This window comes from Alligator mississippiensis, chromosome 2, assembly GCF_030867095.1.
Source record: "Alligator mississippiensis isolate rAllMis1 chromosome 2, rAllMis1, whole genome shotgun sequence".
Lineage (NCBI taxonomy): Eukaryota > Metazoa > Chordata > Crocodylia > Alligatoridae > Alligator > Alligator mississippiensis.
In genome coordinates, this window is record NC_081825.1 from 24,581,903 (window position 1) to 24,604,864 (window position 22,962).

The 22,962-nt window shown below is 42.8% G+C and overlaps 1 protein-coding gene across 8 annotated transcripts in view; it reads left to right on the forward strand.

The window, feature by feature from the left end:
- The window catches only part of ABLIM2 (actin binding LIM protein family member 2), a 288,079-nt gene that overhangs the window by 243,230 nt on the left and 21,887 nt on the right, over positions 1-22,962 (forward strand). For all 8 annotated transcript variants that reach the window (XM_059721545.1, XM_019479283.2, XM_019479273.2 and 5 more), the window contains 4 exons: positions 12,463-12,521; positions 16,258-16,312; positions 18,356-18,420; positions 18,579-18,659. In XM_059721545.1, the coding sequence (XP_059577528.1) occupies positions 12,463-12,521; positions 16,258-16,312; positions 18,356-18,420; positions 18,579-18,659 (260 nt within the window). The remainder of the gene's footprint in view (positions 1-12,462; positions 12,522-16,257; positions 16,313-18,355; positions 18,421-18,578; positions 18,660-22,962) is intronic.

A 22,962-nucleotide genomic window follows, 5' to 3' on the forward strand; every position in this document is an offset into this window, starting at 1 on the left:
CTACCTTATTTGGTTATATCTGTGTAAGTGTATACAGTTGTCTGGGGCAGACTCAGACATTGCTGCCAGCAATGACTAACTCTCTTCTGTGCAACACATTTCCTCCATTCAGAGCTCATGGGTACTGTGGGTGCCAATGTTGTTTTAAGCCATCCCTTGTATTGGTGTTTTGTTTAAGATTGATTCATTCTCCAAGGCTGTATTTATCCTTTCTTGAGAATTCTTAAGAGACATCATGCGGCTACAGTAACTTGGGCATACATAGGCATATTATGTTAAGTACATAGCCGCATGCATAACATGTCAAGCTCACGTACTAAATCACTGTACATCCATCTCTTGTGTATTTGAACTTTTCTTCTAAGGGCAGTTACATTTCTGTTTTGAAAGATTAATGTTAATTACAAAAGCTTATCCACTCAAAACAGAGTATCAATAAATGGTTCAATATAAATGGTTTTATTATTTATTTAAATGCACTTCCATTCATTTAAAATAGCAGGCCTAAAGGAAAGCAACAGTTACTATCTCTTTAAGAACAGACTTGCTGTATTGTGATAGTGCCCTTGATACTGGGCTCTGTCATTATGCTAAAGAAGATCTATAAATGATTGGCTGAATGATTAGTTTAGGGTCATTTCCCACCATTTCCTGCCCAGATTACCCTTACTCTTAAAAAGAGGCAAGGATTTTTTGGATGTAATACCTTTTATTGGTTGGAATAAAGTTGGAATAAAGTTAGACAGGCTTTCTAATGCAACATGTTCTTCATTGGGCCCTGATAAAGACCTGATGAATATTGCATCAGGTTGTCATGAAGACCTGATGAAGAATGCCTTGCATTTGAAAGCTTGTGTAACTATTCCAACTACATAATTGGTCCAATGAAAGATATTGCCCCAAAAATCCTTGCCTCTTGCATAATTCATGGATCATCATGGCTACAATATGAAAAGCTGGGGAAGTGGGGGGGAAGTATTACAGCAACACCCAGCACAGGACCTAGCACAGGACCAGAGCCTTGTTGTGGTAGGCACTAGGGCTGTGTGAAACACCATTGTTTTGTTTCGACGTCCATTTCACTGTTTCAAAGGGACAGTGTTTCGTTTCATCATTTCATTTCATTTTGAAGTACTGTCTTGTTTTGTTTCATCGAAACTGTTTTGCTGTTTCAATGTTTTGCCTATAGGCTATAGTGGGGAATCATGAAAATGGCTAGAACTTTATCATTTCTTGCCTGATTCAGATGAAAATTGTAGGGATGGTAGCCCCTTCTGAGGGCATGAAGCCTGCCAAGTTTCAAGGAGATAGGCACAGAGGTTTCTCATAAACTGCACTTCAAACTGTTCAAAGCAAAACTTGTGACAAGTGCCAGCAGCAGCAGCCTGCTGTCATCCCACTCGCATCCCCGGGAGGGCTGTGGGGCTGCGCTGGACTCCTCCGGGTGGTGCAGGCCCCTGGATCTGTGCACCAGATGACAGGAGGCTGCTGCTGCCATCTGGAACCGGCAGTGGGAACAACCCACACCCAGCGCCATGGAAGACTGATGCTGCCGCTGGCCCCAGGCAGCAGCAACAGCCTCCTGTCATCCGGCATGCAGATCCAGGGGCCTGCACCCCGGGAGGGCTGCAGGGCTGTGCTGGACTCCTCCTAGGGGTGTGGGCCCCTGGATCTGCAACTTCCTGTCATCTGACTCAGTGGTGGGAGGCAGGGGAGAGCCAGGGCTGTGCTCTGAGCGTCTCTGCAGCCTCGTGGAGCTCAGCCCAGCAGTGGGAGGCAGAGCGCAGCCCTAGCTCTGCCCACCTCCCGCCACCAGGCTGAGCTCCATGGGGCTGGCAGAGCCGATCAGAGTTCAGCCCTGGCTCTGCCTGCCTCCCACCACTGCGCTCTGCTTCATGGGGCTGCGGAGCCACTTGGAGCACAGCCCTGGCGCTCTGCTGCCTCCCGCCACCAGGCTGCTTCAAAACTCAAAACATGTTGAAACTTTCAGCATGTTTTGAGTGCCCTCATTTCACTTCAAAGCTGTTTCAAAGCTATTTGTTTCATTTTGATTTCACTGCTTTGAGCTTGAAAAGCATCAAAACACCTTTGAAATGAAATACTCAGCAAAATTTCACACAGCCCTAGTAGGCACTGTACATGGTATCATAGAGTCTCTGACCAGAAAAGCTGATAGTCTTATTTATGACAATATGCCACCACATGCTTTTGTCAAGAGGTAATGGAAGTGGGTGTATAAGAATAATAGTGACCGGAACACAGAACTATACCCATTAGTGGAGCACAGAATTGGCATGTGCCAAGTCAAAAGACTGCTTCTCGCAAACTTACATAATTCTCAGTGTGCACTATTTTAAAAATTGAGCCTTTTTGAGTGGCATGCTGGTCAGCCACCAGGAAATACAAAAAGCATTTAACACTTCAGTTATACTTTGGAGATAGCTAAAAAACAGATCATTGGACTGTGGCCACAGTTGTCTTTGCAGCTCTGCTACTGACCTGTTCTGTAACTTCCCCTGCCTGTGGCTCAGTCTGCCCATCTTTGGTGTAAAGGGTTTTGAGGAATAGGGATGGAAAGTGCAATCTAAGATGAAGAGAATGATGGTTAAGCCTCATCTAGAGTATTGTGTGCAGTTTGGGGACCACATTTTAAAAAGGCCATGAAGAAGTTACAGAGGGTCTAGAGGTGGGTAACAAAAATGCTAAAGAGCTTAGAAGGTCAGCTATACAAAGAGATGTTGAAGGAAATAGGCATGTTCAGCTTGCAGAAGAGGAAATCAAGAAGGGATAATAAGCCTATGTGTGCCCAAGTTACTTCCTGGATTGCAACCCGGTCGTGGTGGAGAGGCTTGTCTGTCCTGATGATACTGAGAGTGATGCCGTCTGGAATTTTTTTCCTGATAGGGTCTGCCATGGCAGCAAGGTCAAAGGTGAGGTTCCAAACAAATAGTGACCCAACCCAAATAACTAGGGTAGGTGGACCTCTTTAGCCCTGGTTCAGCAATCCATGTAGGAGAAGGATATTCTGAAACTAAACCACTTGGATATATCCCCACTCCAGACATTGGCACTTGATAGATCTTGGTGTGGCAGCGTGATCTTAGGGATGTCCTGCACACTGGAGTCATACCTAGTGCTGACTGCTATACTGACCACAGACTCGTTCACTCAAAGTTCTCCTTCCACTTCAAGCCTCAGCCCAAGCACAGAGGCAACCCCACCCCCCTCCACAAAGAAATTTGATGTTTCCAAGCTGAAAAATCAATTTTGCCAACAAAAATTTCAAACAACACTTCAGCCAAAGCTTGAAAGCCAAGCCCATAGTACAGACACCTCACCCAATGGGCTCTGGAACACACCAAGTCAGAGTTCTTGGAAACCACCAAGGAGATTGCTGGGCTCAGTACTAAGAGAAACCAAGACTGGTTTAATGAAAATGACAGAGACATTCAAGTCCTGCTCACAAAAAAGAGGACCATTCATCAAGCCCTTCTAGTATAGCCAACTAGCCCAGAGAGAAAAGCGGCTTACCGCCAGGCACATAACATCCTTGAGAGGAAACTGCATGACATCCAAAACGAACGGTGGACTGATCTTGCAGAAAGAATACAACTATGTGCTGAGAATGGAGACACCAGAAGCGTCTATAAAGCACTTTAATCTGTCTGTGGCCCCACCTTCCTGATCCCAAGCCCACTGCAGAGCTCTAATGGCCAGACCCTACACATTGACAAAGACTGAGCACTTTCAAACTCTCTCTAGCACTGAACACACAATATATGAGTCTCCATCAACCGAGTCATACTTTCACAGTTTCAAAGTTGTTAGGGTCAGAAGGGACCTGAGCAGATCATCAAGCCTGACCTCCTGCCATGGGCAGGAAAGAGTACTGGGGTCAGATGACCCCAGCTAGGTGATTAGCCTCCTTTTGAAGACCCCCAAGGTAGGAGTGAGCACCACCTCCCTTGGAAGTCGGCTCCAGATCCTAGCCGCCCTGACTGTGAAGTAGAGCTTCTTGATGTCTAGCCTGAACCTACTCGCAGTCAACTTGTGGCCATTAAGACTTAACAGTCAGTCAAGCAACTAACTGTTAAGAAGGAACTAGATGAGCATCCTACACTGGAAAAAACCTTCACTGCTATCACCAGATAAAAAGCAACTATGATTCTGGAATTGATTAAATTCCACCTGAAGTCCTGAAATAGGAAGGTCCCACCCTACACTCCAAACTCTATTAACTATTTATAGCCTGCTGGGAGCAAGCGGAAAATTCCACAAGATCTGAGTGATGCTGTAATCGTCAACCTCTACAGGAATAAAGGTGACAAATCAGACTGTTCTAACTAACAAGGGATCACCCTTCTGTCCATCGCCAGGAAGATTCTAGCAAGAATCCTCTTCAACAGGCTGGTGCCTGCCATAGCAGAAGAGGTCCTCCCGGAGAGCCAGTGTGGCTTCAGAGAAAACAGAGACATGACAGATATGGTATTTGTGCTCAGACAAATACAGGAAGAGTGCTGGGACCAGAACAAGGGGCTGTACATCACTTTCATCAACCTCACTAAGGCGTTTGACACTGTAAGCTGAAATTGCCTCTGGAAGATTCTTGAGAAGCTCAGGTGCCCACCTAAGTTCCTCACCCTGGTCAGGCAACTCCATGACAGTCAGTGTGGACAAATCAAGAACAACAGCAATCTTTCAGGTCCCTTCCTGATCTCCAATGGAGTTAAGCAAGGCTGTGTACTCACCCCTACTTTGTTCATGTTTTTCTTCGAAATGATGCTACAGCAAGCATCAGACAAGCTTGGGGAAGGTGAATAAGGTGTTTACATCTGCTTTCAGGCAGACAGAAAGTTCTTCAACCTCAGATGGCTACAGGCGCACACAAAGACTTCGCAACAGCTCACCCATGAACTTCTTTTTCCAGATGATTGTACCCTGGTTGCTCACACCCAACACGATCTGCAGCACATGACCGCTTGCTTTGCTCCTGCAGCACAATTGTTCTGACTTACCATCAGCCTGAGGAAGACTAACGTTCTTCATCAGCCAATTCCATGCCAAGCTTGTGTGGCACCAAAGATGACCATTGAAGGAAATGAGCTAAATGCTGTCAAGCAGTTCCCCCACCTGGAGAGTGTCATTTCATATGATGCCACGATTGACAAGGAGGTAGACAACAGACTCTCAAGAGCTAGCAGTGCCTTTGGCAGACTCTAAAAGTGGGTCTGGAATAGTCATAGCCTACAGGCACAGACCAAAGTCAAGGTGTACAGAATTGCTGTTATCTCCACCCTAGTGTACGATGCTGAGTCATGGGTCTTATATTGCCACTATGTACACCTCCTCGAGCGCTTTCATCAGTGCTGCCCTTGCACCATTCTCAAGATCCGCTGGCAGGATTATGTCACCAATGTGGAGGTGCTACGAAGAGCCAAAACCACCAGTATTGAGGTGATTCTCCTGCAGACTCAGCTGTGGTGGGTAAGCCACATGGTCCGGATGGATGACAACTGCCTACCAAAGGCCATGCTGTACGGGGAACTGATGACAGGGAAAAATGACCAGGGGGCCCCACGCAAGCACTTAAGGGACACTCTGAAGAGGTCCTTTTCTGCCTGCGATATTTACCACAAAGTATGGGAAACACAGGCTACAGATCCTGATGCCTGGTGGCTCCAAATCAAAAAGGCAACAGCCTTCTTTGAATGTCAATGCAGATCCAGCATTGTGGAGAAGAAGAGCAGGAGGAAAGATACACCGTCATCTAGCAGCAATCAGCCATACACATTTAACTGTTGCAGCAGGATTTGCCTCTCTGCAGTTGGACTGATTAGTCACCAGCAGGCCTGCAGCCAGCATGGGCAGTTCCCTTCCTAACATCTTTGTCTGTGAAGAACCACCAAAAAGAAGATAGCAGTCCTCATATATGAAGGGCCACCATAAAGAAGGGAGAACACCTTCTCTGTCTTTCTTCAGAGAGTGGGATGCAGACCAATGGCTTGAAGTTACGACATAGTATGTTTAGGTTAGATATCAGCAAAGACTACTTCACTGGTAAAACAATGAGGCAGTGGGTTAGACTGCCTAGGGAAATTTTGAGATCTCCAACATTGGAGGTTTTCAAGCAGAGGTCAGAGAAGCATCGGTTAGGGTTTATCCAGGCGTAGCTATGCCTGTGTTCTTCTGTGGGTATTTCCCATGCTTCTGGATTTTGATGGTTGCCAAATGGAGTAAGGAAAAAAAAATTCTCCACCTGTTGCCACACATGTCAGTTAGGGGGTTGGGGCTTACCTTCCTCAAAAGAACTAGGTCAGGGCTGCAGCCAAAGCTGGGGGTTTCACTCAGGTGTGCCAGTGCTCCTGCATGGGTATGGTTTTGTCTTTCTCTATAGTATGGGATGTTGCCCTCTTCCTTGGAACTCTTGAGTGTATTTTGACAACCCTTGCAGCAGCACTGCCTGCCATTTTCCCCCTGTCTTATCCATCGTAGGCTAGTTGTGTGACATTGTCAATTGTGTAGTTTTAGTAATAGGATAGACTAGGATTTGTACAGGATGCTTTGGGTATGCATGGTCCTGCCTCAGGCTGGGGGTGGTTCTAAATGACCTCCCAAAGTCCACGCAGCCCTACATTTCTATGATTTCCCTCTCTATAAAACTTCTAGATTTTCCCCTTTATAAATCCTTTTTAAAATTTTGACAAAATGTAGATTCACCTTTACACTTGTAACCTCTAAGTATAGGCTGTTTGTCATTGCCATCATTCATAATTTTAAGCACAAAGGGCCAGGTCTGCAAAGGTACTTAGACCCCCAAAGTTGCTTATCAGCATGGATCCTAATTTATAATATTTTCTAATTATGCATGTGCTGAAAAACAAGTTTGGAATGGTCCAATTACAATGTTGGAAACAGCAGGAGCAATAGCAATTAAGAATATAGTTGATATATTTATAGCACCTGCCTTGGCAAAGATGCAATGTCACAAATCCATCAGTTACATAAGGAAATTTACTACAATATATTACAGGAGTATTTAGTCAGCATTGAATTATGTGATGTGTGTAACCAGCCCAAATAAATTAGCTAACTAATTCTAGATTGCAGTCCTTAAAAGAAACAAGCAGAAGTTAGATACAAAGTGGGTGCGTTTACACAAGATGCTGACTGCACAGTAGCTTAATAATACTGCTCAGTAGCACATCACAGCACCAACAATGCTAATATGCTACTGTGCAGTATTATTAGGCTGCTGTGCATTAGCATCACTTAAAAGGCATTTGCCAGCACTACTGCGCAGTAACTAGTTACTGTGTGTTTACTTAGTATTCGATTATACAAGTACTAAATGAATGCTCAGTAACCACTAAGCAGTATTGTCTTGCATAGATGTTCCCAATATATCTAACCCCTAAGAAGTTTATAGGAATAAAGACCTTGGTGAAATACCATCCCCATTAAAATAAAGGTAAGTATTCTTGTTGGCTTTAATTCTGCCAGTATTTCTCCCTGGAATTTTTCCAAATGGCCACAAGATGTCGCCTGCATCTCACTTCTCTGCTTTTTATACACAAAATTCATCAAGTTAATTCTAAAATAAATGGTTATTCCTCATTAAAACTTCAGTATAAATCTCCTATTATATGTTAAAGTGAGTTTAATTTGGTTTAAAACCATTCTCAAAGCATGTCCTTCTGCTGCCATAATACCTTATCAGTATCCAGAAGATGCTGGGGTTTAACACCTAAATGCAGCCAGTGACAGAAGCCGGATCAGAGGAAAGCAGGGTAGAAGGGACCTCACAAGGTCATCTAGTACAACCCCCTGTTCAAGACAGGAGCTTTCCTGAGTAAACCATCTTAGCCAGGTATCTGTCTCACCAGCCCTTGAAAGTTTCCAAGGATGGAGATTCCAGTTTCTCTAGGTAGCCTGTTCCAATGCTTGACCACCCTCATAGTCAGAAATTCTTTCTAATCTCCAACCCAAATTTACCCTGCTGAAGTTTGACGTCACTGTTCCTAGTCCTGTCCCCTACAGTCATGTAGAAAAGCACAAATCCATCCTCTCTGTAGTTGCCTTTCAGGTATTTCACAACCATGATCTAATTCCCCATCAGTCTTCTCTTCTCCAGACTAAATAACCTTAGCTTTTTCCGCCTTTCCTCATAAGTCTTGCTTCCCAAGCCCCTAGTCATATTTATTGCTCTGTGTTGTACTATGTCCAAACTGTCCATATCCTTCTTAAAGTGTAAGGCCCAAAACTGGACACAGTACTCCAAGTAAGGCCTCACCAGTTCTGAATAGAATGGAAGAATCACTTTCCTTGATTTTCAGAAGACACTCCTTTTATGATAACCCAGTATGCTGTTGCCTGTCTTGGTAAGAAGAGCTCACTGTTGGCTCACATTCAGCTTATGATCTACTGTAACTCCTAGCTCCTTTTCTGCAGTAGTGAGGCAGTCATGCCCCAGTCTGTATTTGTGCATGCAGTTATTTTGTCCTGAGTGCAGGACCTTTCACTTGTCCTTGTTGAAGCTCATCTGATTGATTGTGGACCATTTCCCCAGTCTAACCAGCTTATTCTGGACCCAAACCTTACCCTCTGGAGTATCTACAACTCCACCCAACTTGGCATTGTCTGCAGATTTGCTCAGCATGCACTCAACTCCATGATCTGAATCATTAAAGAAGATGTTAAACAATACCCAGCCCAGGACAGACCCCTGGGGAACTCCATTTAATACCTCCTCCCAAATAACCAATAAGCCATTAAAGCCTGCTCATTAAGCACAATGATCCAGCCAGTTATGTTTCCACCATACAGTACTTTCATCTAGTCTGTATTTCCTTACCTTGTTATGATACAACGTTATGGGAGACCGGGTCAAAAACCTTGCTAAAGTCAAGGTATATCACAGCCACTGCTCTCCCCTCATCCACAGAGCATGTCACCTTATCATAGAAGGAAATCAGGTTGGTCAGGCATGACTTCCTTTTGGTGAATCTATGCAGGATGTTCCTGATTACCTTGTTCTCCTCTAGTGCTTAACAATGGATTCCTTGAGGAGCAGCTCCATGATCCTTCCAGGTATTGGGGTCAGGCTGACTGGTCTGTAGTTCTCCAAATCCTCTTCTCCCCTCTTAAAAATTATCACCGCACTTGCCCTTTTCCAGTCATCAAGACATCATCTGACTTCCATGAGTTCTCGAAGTGTGTAGCCAATGGCTCTGAAATTACCTCAGTGAATTCTCCAGTACCCTAGAAAAGCTATGAATGGCTTTTGAAACTGCAATTCCTGCATTCCTAAATAATGAAAATGCAGGATTTTATACCCCATGATTGTTGCTACTTTGTTCTGTCTTTTTATAGTTGCAGCTAGGTCCAAGTATTATAGGATATACCTAGCTATACCAGTCATATACTCTCAGTCATTGCTCCATGTAACAGAGAGGGCTAGGACCAAGGAATCTGTCTCCCAGCAGTGGTCCAGACTAATTTATCTGACAGCAACAGTGTAGGACACAGTTGCTCACCCAGTGCATGGGGCAGCAGTGACTTCCAGTTGCAACTGTGATCACAACTGGAATCACTTGGCTGCTGGTGCCAGATGCTTTTTGTTGCCCCCCATGACTCTCGGGGCAGTGTGAGGGCACCTGGTGCCAGTGCACCTCTGGCACCATCCTTTCAATGTTTGAGAGGCAAAAGCAGAGAGCGTAACTTCATTTTAGAGATATGCTCTACACAACAAATCCCTTATCCCAGATTGGGACCCACAGGTGCTGTTGCAAAGCGAATAATAAGCAATAATAAATTATATCCTTATTTCTTTAAGAACAGAGTATTCCATATTGGATCAGACAGGCAATCTATATAGTTCATTCTCTTGTCACAAACAGTAAATCAGAGTCATATTCCTCAGAAGAAGGTGAAATAATTCCTGGTTTAGACAATTTATAGAATATCTTGCTCATAATCTTGTTTCTAGACCACTCAGTTAATGAGGATATTACATAAGGATTTACTTCCCCATCTAATAGAACCATTGGCTTCCTCATTATTCATTGAAATGCATAACCTTTTTGACATCCTTCAAAGCTTTTGGCCTCAGTGAAATCTCTTGGCAATGAGTTCCAAAGGGAGTTCACTCACCGTTTTTCTCTTATCATTTTTAGCTTCCTTAGTTTCATTGCTGTTCCGGCAGTCTCATACCAGAGTGATGCTCGGTTACAGTTTTTCTGTGCATCATTCATTTTTTTCCTCTACCTTTATCATGACCTTTCTCAATTATCTTTTCTCTAAACATATAGAACCAGGTTATCTAGTGTAAATTGACAAAAGTCCATTGAAGAGAAGGATGCTTTTCAGATTTCTACTTCCTACAAATCTGTCCCATTATTTAAATTGATTCTATAAGATTTGGAAATGAGTGTTTAAGGTGTTTGCAGCATCTGTAATAATGCTAGAAAACCTGAACAGCAGACAAAGATAATTTAATCTAATACCTTGTCACAAGGACATGAAAAAGTAAAGGATCCATGATTGAAATGCAGTTATTTGAGGAAGAAATGAGGTAACTATGTACTAGCTCATAGCAGATGAGAAATGGAAAATACCTTTTTCATTTGACAGTGGAGAGGAAATTTGATAACACAGCATGGAGTTCTCCCTGTCTTTACAAAAATTGTCATGAACAGTTAGACAGAACCTCTGAAGCAGTGGCACATTTAATATCACTCTTGGGTAGTGGCTCATCAGCTAAAAAGAAAGACTACCATTGCCTGAATCCTCTAGTGTTGCGCTTAGAAACTAAATTTTTAACCTGGTGCTTTATGGATTGACATAACACTCGATTGATGAAGAGCAGAAAGGCTTGCTTTAATAACTACCAACAAGTTACAAAATTAAATGCCAGAAAAAGACTCTTTCCCAATATAAAATGAGCTGTTAATTCCTGTATTATCTTAGCTGCAAAGAGAACTTTACGCAATGCAGGCAGGAAGCAGTTCTTGTACAGCCTCACAGTGTGGATCCTTCACTCGTGTGCTGAGTGGGGCAGGATAGCTTCTTAATCTTCCCTGGACTGCACACACCTTGCTGCCAGTTCTGTCTTGCTGTTTATACTGTTTTAATTGTATAGCTTCAAAGCACTCCTTCTTGATAGCTGGTTAATCAAAGTCCCAACAAAGCAGGCAAGGCCAGAGTTAACATATTACAATTGTATCCTATTTGTGTCTCTTGTGAAGTTTGCAAGCTTTTAATCAGTTTGGAATCATATAGGATGGGTATTGATTGAATGAGGTACCTTTAGGAAGTTAAACACAAAATACTATTTTTCAGTCATTATTTTAAAAATGGAGCCTAAAAAATAGCTGCATCAAATGGCTTATGGAGATAGTGACGATCAGAGACCACTGGATACAGTAGGTGTGAGTTTCAGGAGAATACACACTGGTTTAGCATAATAAATATTTAGAAATTGACTGCCTATTTTGAGAAATATGCCTTAATTAATAAATGCAAATGTGAGGCAGTGAGGATCATACAGTAGGTGTGAGGTAGGTTAGATGCAGTCACATAGATTGATTTAGCATAAAACTTTAGACAGATATTGGATGTTTGCTTTGGAAATAGGTCTTAATCAAAGCGGGAATGTGTTAACCAGGCTATATTTACAGACATGTTTTCAATGCACCTTGACTTTTCTTGCTTCTTACAGGCTTTGCTTTGAAGTGGATATTTTACTTCTTTTGTTTTCTTTAGTGACATTTGGCTCAATTGAGATTTAGATGTAGTTTGTGGGTTTCTCCCCAAGCCACTTGGCTTTCTGGCTTGCTGTTGGAGTCTTGTTACATTTGTGTAATGAGTGGGTTAGGTCTCTGCCAATACTTTTAAACACCACTTATTTTTTTAGGCTCAGGTGTGGGAGAAGGTTGAGGACTGTTATTATGACTGTTATTATCTTATGGTATGGGTCTGGCATTGGGTACTGCAAGGCTCCACTCTCTCTTAGACCTAATGGATTGCAAGCCACTAGTGGAGTTTGATTTTCTTTGTGGCGGGCTTGTTACCACAACCCAGTCTTGGCCCAGCCGCTGCCTTGTAGTTTTGTACAAGACACACTGTCCAAGCTTTCACAATTTTCAGATGCAGCACTAGTATCCTGTTATTCCTTAGATATCTTTCCTCAAAATACAGATCTTCCTGAGTCTCTTCCCAGAGAAAGCCTTATGAGGTCTAACATGATCACATCATGACATAATATGACTTACAGGTATAGCTCTATATCTTTAAAAAAAATCTCTTGTAGCAGTAACAAAAGCCACACATAGCTGTAATGTGTCCTGCAATTTAAATATATCTCAGAGGTTTGTCTGATTGTTTTCTTGCCCTCTGTACTTGTACATATGAATCCAATGTAAAGAAGCTTGCTAAAAATCTCTATATACATTGCATCTTTTTCAGGATTTCCATATTCCAAATCTGCTTCTCTTCCTGGCTATGGAAAGAATGGTTTACATCGGGTAGGTATGCATCTAAAAGGCAATGCAGCAAGTAATATCATAACATTAATAAACTGCTTAGTAACGTGTTAAATAATCACAAAGTAACAGCATAGAGTACTTCAAAGACTTTTTGGCTACCACCCTTGCATGACATATTCATATGCTGAGGGGTTTCAGCTATGTCCTTTTGCAGCAGTCATCCAAATTGAGGCTTCTCGCTTTTTAATTTTGTGTGACACAAGTATTAGGAATCTTGCTTCTTCATCCAAAACAGATGCAAAGTATGTAGTCTGCACATATTAGTAGAAGTCAATAAAGTTTGCCTTAATTGTAGATGGGGATGTATAAGACAAAATAACTGTCATATGCTAGAGGTGAACACTCAACAGACAGATTGCATTTCCTGAACTGAGTAGTCTGATTTTCTCCAATGCGCACACAGAAATATTGCCCAGTTTTTATTAGGGTTCATTTTTAAGGGTGATGAAAAGAGAGCGACAGAAAGAGAAGGGCAGTAAAACGTGTAATGAGAGAGCCCTCAGTAGCAAAAATACTTTTCCCCTGAGTCTGATTATAATTACAATAAATTCTTTGGGCTGGAGACCATCTTTTAATTCTGTGTCTATATGAAAGCACAACAAAGATGAGTGGGATCCTGGGGTTTCTAGGTGCTACTCCAATACAGTTAATATTAATAATTGCTATGCTAATGTCTCCAAAAAGAACTTGACAGCAGGAAATTTATGTGATCTTGGCTAGGATGTATTTTACCAAACAGATAGGCTGCAGATCATTCCTGGGGGCAGCAAGATTGGAAGTGCTAGAAATTGACAGAAATGTTGAATTTATATTTCAGAACTCTTGGGAAGGTGATATCTTTTATTAAACCAACTAGATAGTTGCAAAAAAATTCTTTATTTGCAAGCTTTCAGGCATACACACCCTTCCTTAGGCATAGGAGAATGCAAAGATTGTAAAATTTCTCCCAAGTGGAAATGAAAATTCATATTTCACAGAAGAGCTGGAAGATGCTGTAAGATCTCCTAGTTGGAAAAGTTCATTTTATGCAAAATAGGCTCATATAAAAGTCGGAGCAGTCTGTTTACCTCAGAGTTGTCTGATGGCAAGTAGGATGTTGAATTATGCTTCTTTCTTGTTATGATGTTTCATATTTCACAGGAAGATGATGATGGAAGGCTCTCTTGGGCAAGGAATTTGAATTTTGCTTCCTTTTGATTCAACACCTTGAGACCTGAAAGGAAGTGAAATTCAAAACCTTGAGACCTGAAAGCTGACACCCTTGCTCCAGCCTTTTGTTTTGAAGCAAATTTGCAGGGTCACAGAGCAGTCTCAACACAAAAGAAATTCCTTGCTTGGTAGGGCCATGGTTGTTTTCTACTAAACCTGTTTATTGGCATGGGGGTCCGGGCAGTGGTGGCAGCAATGAGTCTCACTGGCCTGCTCCGCCCTCCTGCATTGAGTCCTGCCCATTAGGCCATGGAGGTGGCTCCTACCAGTCTAGCTAGCCCCATGCCCACTATGGGTACACAAATCTGGAGGCAATGTGCTCCCCCCATGCCCCACCCCTCATACAACCACTGGCCCACACACTGGGGGGATGAGGCCTGGGGGCAGGGGTGCAGGAGTGAGGGGCAGCAGCAGGGGTGCGGGGCTATGGGTGGGAATGAGGGGCACTGGTAGGGCCAGGATTGTTTTCTGCTAAAACTGTTAATTGGGTTGGGACTGGCCATCAATGTTTACAAATGGGTCCTGGTACAAAAAAGTTTGAGAACCACTGGATCAGATGACCTCTGGAGGTCCCTTTCAACCCTACTTCTCTATGATTTCTATGTGGGTACAAGGGAGAGAGAAAGAGGTACCAAAGTCCCAGTTATGGCCTCTGCTTGCTGACTTGTGCATGGATTTATCTCTGCTTGGCCAGGAGTATGCAGCCACTATAGGGGGAAGGACAAAAACAAATTATAAATTATTCTATACCAAATACAAGTCCTGGAGATCTTTTGCTAGTCAGATTTCAACCATGCAATAGACATTCGAGAACAGGAGATGGCAGCATTTCTCTCATCTAAATAGTGCAACAGCAAACTTGAAAACTGCATGGAAGTTGAAAAGGTTGTTCCCGGTCAAGTCCTTTAGGCCAAAACTGTAGCATTCTTTTCAGCATGGATATTCTGTGTTTGGAATGCAGACTTGTATGAACTTTTGTGCTCTGTTGTTTTAATCAATCCTCCCAGTGCTGAATAATAAGATAAAACAAAAAAGAGGGTCCTACGGGTTTTATAAACATAACCATGTACATGATTCCTCCCCTAATAAGCAAGAATGAAACTCAGGAATCACATAAAAGTATTGTTTTTCCAGTACACTGTAATATCGGTCAACAAATCATCATAGCACTCGTCAATGAGGAAGTGATGGGCTCAAAAATATATTGTATTGTTTGTGCACAGCTATTTCTTGTGTGTGCACAACTTGCCTGTGGCTGCATTTGTGCAGCAAAAGTCTACCTTTGTATTAAGATATCCAAAAGAGCCTAAATTATTTAGGCACTCAATTCCCCACTATATTTCCATGCGCTTTAGATATATTAATCCCTTAGTCTATGTCAGAGCTGTCCTACTGGCAGCCCATGAGGGGTTAATTTATTCTTCCCACCCCAGGGCTTCCACCCAGCTACCATTTTCCAGAGGCTCCAGGTTTCCCCTTCCTTTGGCTTCTACTTTTGGTCCCGTGATGAGGAGAGGAGGGGAGGACATGTGGCAAAGCAGAGCAGCATGGCACGGTGCACAGTGTTGGGGAAGCCCATTGTGTTAGGATGCTGGCAGGGCAGGGCATGGTGCAGCAGAGGGCATGGTACAGCCCATGCCTAGACATTAGCCCAGGTGCCAAGACTCCAAAACCAGTACACTTACTGGGGGGATATAAGTACCTTTCTTCCCCCACTTCCACCTCTCTTACGTTTGGTGCTTCCAGGGATTGGCAGTCTAGTTGAAGCAGTCTTGGGATGCACAGGGAATAGAAGTCAAGGACCTGGCCCCATCTCCCTCTGTTTGTTTATTTTGGCATCGGAGCATCTTCCACATAAAACAGCATTAATGAAGTCCCTGTTAGGCATTAGAGAGTCCCTAGTGTTTCTTCCTTTTAGGTTCATAGGAAAGTAAGGTTGGAAGGTACCTTATCCAGTCAACTACTCAAAGCAGGATTGTGTGCCCCATGCAAGATGAGGTGTAAGACGTTGTGTAAATTTGAGAGTTTGTTTTGATTTATTTTTTTAACTTGGGGCTTCAGGCAGAATGAAATGGCAATATTGAGTCATTTTGACCTTGGAGGAGGGTTGCTGAAGTGGAGAGTGTTGCAGGATTCCTAAGGATACCCAGGCTCTGTATTTGCCTGATCTCTGGACATTTGTTGCATAGCTGCAAACTATACCGGCAAGCATGGGTGCAGCCGTGGGTGACAGTCATTTGCTCAACACTGCTTATGTTCCATTGGCATGATCTCATCTCTGCACTTGCACATGGATGTCAGGCGTGGATGCCTTGGTTGCCTGCTCTGAAAAATGATACTGTGCCATACTGAAACTGTAGTTTGCCTTGTAAGGATTTAAATTTTCATCACACAGGTAGGCTTTCTTTTTTTATTTTTCTTGCTCCCTACAGTGTTCTGTACTCAAAGTGGGTGTTGCTTGGGTAGTGTATTTTATTGCTACACTTTTTATTTATTTGTCTTCCAGCCTGAAAATATGGGCCAATATGAAACAGACCAGGATGCCAGCTGGGGGATGAAAGGTACTTTGCACCACAATATCAGATGCTCTATACTTCATGGTTTTGTTACTTTTGAGGCATTTGCTAACATCTTGCCACAACAGCTACCTATCTAAGATCCTCCAAGGATTCTGTTAACAGTGGCACAGCTTAGCAACGTCCCTGTTGCAGAAAATCAACTGCTAGTGTCATTTTTACCTTACTGAGAATGATGGGCTTCAATGATGTCCTGTCATCATAAAACTAGCGTAACAGAGTCTTGGGTCAGGCCCAGAATCACTCATGATTGGCAGTGGCCTTCATTGTTCTCTTCAGTTAACTGGTGATATTCTCATTGCAAAGGAAGAGAGGAAGTTCGGGTCAGTCAACCTTGCAACAGATGACTCATGACAAAAGTATATAAATTGGGCTTAATCTCTCTGTTACCATGGACCTGAACCCTTTATAGGATGTCAAAAAGTTGTACCTATCTGCATTAATTTGCCTTGCTGGAAATTATTATGATCATGAATCGGAATATAGACGGGGTAGGATTTTCAAAAGACTAGGTGATTTAGGTGCATAAAAACCAGTGGCACTCAATCTTTTCCACAGGCCAGATGAGCGACATGTGACTAGTCCCCAAGCCATATTCAGCCCCATGTACCAGGATCAGGCCCTGGGGCCTGGCACTGCCCCCTTCCTGCCCTGCACACCAGAATTGGGCCCCAGGAGCCTGGTGCTGCCCCCTCTGAGCCCACCACATTGGGATTAGGCCCTGGGGTCCAACACTACCCTGACCTGGCCCTGCGCACTGGGATCAGGCACCCAATCTAGCACACACAGCCCGGAGCTCCCCAGGGCTCCAGAAATTTGGAAGCCAGGGAGGAATGCCACCCCTCCCTGTTGTCAGATTTCTGGACCCATGGGGATCACTGTGAGCCAGATGACATGGTGCCATGGGCTGGATCTGGCCCACGGCCTGTTGACTGAGCACCTCTGGTAAAGACAGATGTAGCAATTATACCAGAATGGTATGATACTGAGATAAGCTGTTACTATGTAACTAACTGTTACATCTGATAGCTCCTGTTTCACTCTGGGTTAAAGTTACACTAATATAGCTCATTTGTACTGATATAGGAGCATGCAGACAGTTACATCATAAAAGCAACATGTACTTCTAGGCAGCAACTCCCACTCCCTTTTTAAAACAGCTGAGAGATATATCTGTCCACAGACCCCATTGAAGCTGTGCTCCTAAATCATTTACAGTCTTCTGAAAATCTCACCCTCAGGCTTTACTATATGTCTACATGGGGATTTTTGTATTTTGGCTCATCATTTGAGTAGAAAAGAGTATGACTTTAAGAGTAGATTCGTCTATCATTTAAAATACCTCAACAATAAAAGTTTTTTACAAATCTGCTCACTATCTTGGTTGTCTTTTTAAGTATCAGAGTCATATGGAAGTTGCTGGCCATATGGTATTCATATCGAGTGACAATGACCTAACTAGAATATTCTTGGGCAAGTTTAGGCCCAGTAGCCTTAGGAAAAGAAAAAAACACACAGACAAATCTCTTGCTATTTTCAGTGCTATCATTATTTCCACTTTGGTTGGTCCAAGTGTAGGGTGTTGGCATTTTGGAACATTCTATTAACTTGATGATTTTCATATGTTCCCCAAATGCAGTGTCTGTAATAATCCATAGGTTTAATGATTGTTAGTAAAGAAAAATAAAGGAGGGGTTTTTAGGTAAGAGATCAAATTATCACACACACAAGGCATTTGAGAAGATTGAATATCCTTTATATCTGGAGTACCAGACATACAGCTTTAACCCCATGGCGTCAGGAAACAATCTTCTGTGTTCCTTGATGTAGATTTCCAAAACCATGGTTTCAGCAGGGGATAGTGTTAGGGACATCCAGAGCACCATGGTCAAAAGGCATGAAGTTACCCAGAAAAAATGTAAGGAAAATAGAGTCCTGTGAACAAGCCATCTCTGCTAACTATTCTCTTGTCTAATTGTAAAATAAACCTACAAATTCTAACACATCAAATCTCTTGTTTTCTTGTAGAATACAAGGTAAGACGTTCCATTCCAACACTGGAAGAAAGCTCAGATTCAGCCCATCCTAGCAAGGTTAAATGTGTTCCTTTTTCTTATTGTGTCCATGTGAAATGTTTGTGTCAAATATGGATACAAGTATGTACCATTTACACTAGTAAGTTACACACTGCCATTTGCACACTGCAGATGCATATTTCAGTAGAACTCACAAATTCTTTTCTTTCTAACAGATCTATCCTTATGAAACGCTTATTGTAACAAATCGAGTTCGGGTGAAACTACCTAAGGATGTAGACAGAACCAGACTAGAGGTAGGACTGGCATTAGACTTTTGGTTTTGAAATTATCTTGTCATTCATTCACTAATTACAATTACATTTACTCCCAACTGCTTTACATCAATGAACATCAGAAGTCATCCAGCAGATCCTTAGCAGGTATAAGCTGACAAAGCTATTTTGCCCTCATTGGAGCTACCCCAGTTTTTAGCAGCTGGAGATCTGGTCTGTTTGTCAGGAGAGGCTTGTCCATTAACTTAATGTTAGTGATAGTGATATAAAGCAAACAGTTATTTTGGCAACCAGGATTGGCAGCATACCTAATTCACTGCAGGCAATCCTGCATAGCAGGCTTATACTGCCAAGTGCTGCACCATCCATCTTTGAAAGTTTTCAAAAGCAGGTTAGATAGACCTGTGGGGATGATCCTGCCTTAAGCAGGGGACTGGACTGGATGACTTTGTGAGATCCATTCCAGCCCTATTTTCCTATGATCCTGTCAGGTGCTGGTTACCTTTTGCAAACTATACAGTTCTCTTTCACTTATCTAGCAATAAAAAAGTCATTGAGCATCTGACAGGGACATGAAATAATTCCTCACTCTTTCTCCAAGCCAAAATATTATATTTACTGAAATCTAAGATGACCCTGAATTTAAGACAGTCCTCAACAATTAGATTCCATACATGGAAAAATATAAATTGTTATAATTTCCCATGTATATAACCTAATTAATTGGGGCCCGGGGGGGGGGGGTCATCTTTAATTCATTCCTTTCCCCACCACTGCAGGTGGACAGGAAGTAGAGGCAGGTAATATAGGGAGTTCAAGCAGATTGCTCCCTGCTTGTGCTTGCTCCCTTGCCACCTCTGCCCCATGCTTGCCCCCTTGTAGCTTCAGGTTACCCTTTTCTTCTCCACTTCTGCTCCTCCTTCTGCCCCCTTTACCCCAGTCTCTACTCCCCCCATCATATCCTTGCTCCATGCTAGCAAGCTCTGTTCCCATTCTAGTCTGGGGCACTGAACATGGCCCCAGCCTGGCCCTGTAGTAGATGTATGGGCTTTATGCCACTGCTACGGGGCTGGGTTGGGCCCATGCTTAGTGCCCCAGGCTCTACTGCGCATGGAGTCTGCCAGCATGGATCTAAGGTAAGGTGGGGAAGAGAGGGACAGGTGAGGGAGGAGAGGCTGAGTGGTAGTGGGGGAGATGGTGAGGTACAGAGGTGGCAGGGGGAAAATGGAACAGGCAGCAGCTGTAGCCACAGCCCCAAGTCTGGGTAGGGGCTGGAGCCCAAGCTACAGCTGCCACTTGGCCCCTGCTGCCCTGGTACTAGATTTTAAAATGAAGGGGCTTTTTCCCTCGTGTTAAATGGGAGGGAGAACCTCATCTTAGTATCAAGTGAACACAGTAATAGGAGGCAATTTCATATGTATGAACTTTCATGGGATCCTTAGCGTCTGTATTGAGCAAACAAGATATTTCCTTTAAATGTCTATAGCAAAGTCTTCCCTACAAAATAACCTCTGTGGGCATTTTTACACAGGCTCTGGGACATAGCACTGGACACTTTAATTAGCAAGCCACACTAATGAAAAGTGCCCTCGTGTCATGTAGCAGTATCCCCATGCTGAAAAAATGGCAGCAATGTGCTTTGAACTAAAGCTCATCGAACATGTTTTATTTCAAAGCACCCCACCACCATTTTTTCCATGCAGGGATGCACGGGGACGCTGATACACATGACACTGAAGGCTGCTGGAGTGTGTTAATTTCTGTGCTCCAGCAGGCTTGATTAATCAAGTCTGCTCCAACACACTGGATTTCCAATTCGTCGGAGCAGGCTCCCCACACATCTTTAGGAGCCCCATGTTACTAAATGTGTCTGCTTGGACATTACCAAAGGCAGAGTTTATCCTGCTGGGATGTGAGCCTTTGTTTCCAGGGAAATGAGGGATCTGACTCTGTCCTCACTCACACCAGTATGAACCAGAGACATCTTTCAAAATCAGTGGGATCAAGCTAGTGACAGTGTAATCAAAACAGGGACACAAATGTTTTAAATGTGAAGCTAACCCATTAAACATTTCCTTTGGCTCTACAATCCACACTGTACAGACCAACCCTACGCGCAAGAAACATGCTAAAAGATGATTCCAAAGGGCTAAATCCCTACGTTCACGTTCAGGCACCATTGACCAAGTGGGCCTGTGTGACGTTTTGTCTGAGTAATAAAATCAGGATTTACCTTAGTAATTTAATTTGACATATGTTAATGCCAATGAATTTTAAGAATCAGAAATCATAAAACTGATTAGCAATTCTGCTCCTGTGGGAAAATTTTGTGTTTTAAAAAAATGATTCTAAGGTCAAAATTACTACATTTGCCAAGAAGAGGAGAGAAGAAAACTCACTCATCTTTAAGCAGAAAACAAAAGAAAACTATGAACCAGTTGTAACTTTCTTTGTGAAGACAAAATAGTGACTGGATTTTTAAAGATCCATATAGCACAGCCTGTGGTATTTATTGGAACTGGTGCATGCTCTTTAAGCACTTTAGTGTGCTTCTCACTTGATTACCCAGCAAGTGGTATTGATTTGACTGTAAGAAAGAGAATGTCTCAGATGTGTACTGTTTTAAGAGTAGGGCATAGGCAGGCACCAGAGGCATAATAAAAAGCATAAAGAGCCCAAAAAGGGGGAAATCACACATCTGGACACATCCTATACGTTAAAGGATTCCTTTTTTTTAACATTAAAGAATAGAGTCTTTGTTTAAATACATCAGACTGGTCTGAATAGAAAGTGCAGCTCCAAATTGCTTTTCTAAGACAACATATAGTTTGCTTTGGATGGATAGCGGATGTCCTGGCTGCCATTATCAATAACTCATACATTGTCCTCAGCTGGGATGGCTGTTTGTTTAACATTAAAGTTGCTCAGCCTGCTTCACACCAGGTGCAGGCCTGTGCCTAATGTCTTAAGAAGCCCAACCACTTCAAAGATCTCACAGTGGTTTGCAAAAGAATAATAAACAAGATCTGCTTTAAACCTGCAGTAGGAAAGCGATAAGGGGACCAGAATGATTCTGCCGATTGTTGCACTATGTTAAACACGTGCCTCTGAAAAGGAGCCCTTTGTGCGGCATCTTACACTTATTAGGGAATGGCAGTTTTTTTAAACAATTAAGTTAGCAACATTTTAATAGGATTATAGCTACTGGCAAAACAGAGGCACCAGAGCTACACATTCAAACCATATGCAAGCTGAGTGACAGGAACAGGCTGTGAGGGCGAGAGGGAGGGTGTTACCTTTTGCATTCATGGATCACTATGAATAAGTAGCTTTGCAAAGAAAATTAGTTGGTCATTTTTTCTGGTAAACTAGTTACACGTTGTAACATAGCTACACAGTTGTATGCTCAGCCAGCCACAGGCTGGAACAAGGCCAGAACTCCAGGAGCCTCTGCCTCCCTCCGCTATGGCAGTTTCACAGGAAAAAAGTAGGATTTCAACTGGAGAGCCTGAACAGGACCTGGCTACCATTTTTAGTATCCCATAGACTCATGGGGACAGGCCTTAGAGACATGGAAGCAGAAAATAAAACTTGAGTGGGCCTTTCTAGTGTAACACTAGTACTTGGTATAGAACACAAATAAAAAAAGAAGACACCTGACCACCCAAGCAAGTTTCTTGGTTAGACTGACTGCAGTCCATTTCATATGGCTGAGCATGGTGCCACCCATGAGCAGAGAGGTAGTTAGCTATTTTAGTCTGAAGTCAGGCAGAAAGCAAGTTCCAGGGGCGTACCTTATAGACTGAATAGTCTATTCAGTTAGTCCATAAGGTGCGCCTTTACCTTGCCTTCTGGTTTCCTGATCTTGTCAAACATTAATGCCACTTAAACTGATGATTCTGAACACACAAGGTCTCTTTAGTAACCATATTGTAAGTTGACTTTAGTTTAACTCCTTTTGGGGAAAATGGGCATGTTGTTAACTTGGAATGTTTAGGGGTAGATGTCAAGGGAATGATGTATTGCTGTTCATTTGTATTTCCCACTTATTAAGGAAAATCTGTTTATTGAACATTTCTCAAATGAAGAATAGCATCTAGTGGCAGGTGTTAGTTCTTTGTAGTTTTATTTAGGGAAGGCTATATTAATGGTCAGCAAGGATTTTTACTTCAAGGTGAGTTACAAAAAACTGTCTAAGTTTGCCTCACTCTGATAGAACAGCATTTTTATAGGAGATTTGGTTTAAGATTTGTAATAATAGTGTTTGTAAAACTCTTTGCAAGCCTGAAAGGCATAGATGGCAGAAGGCATCCCCCAAATGCAG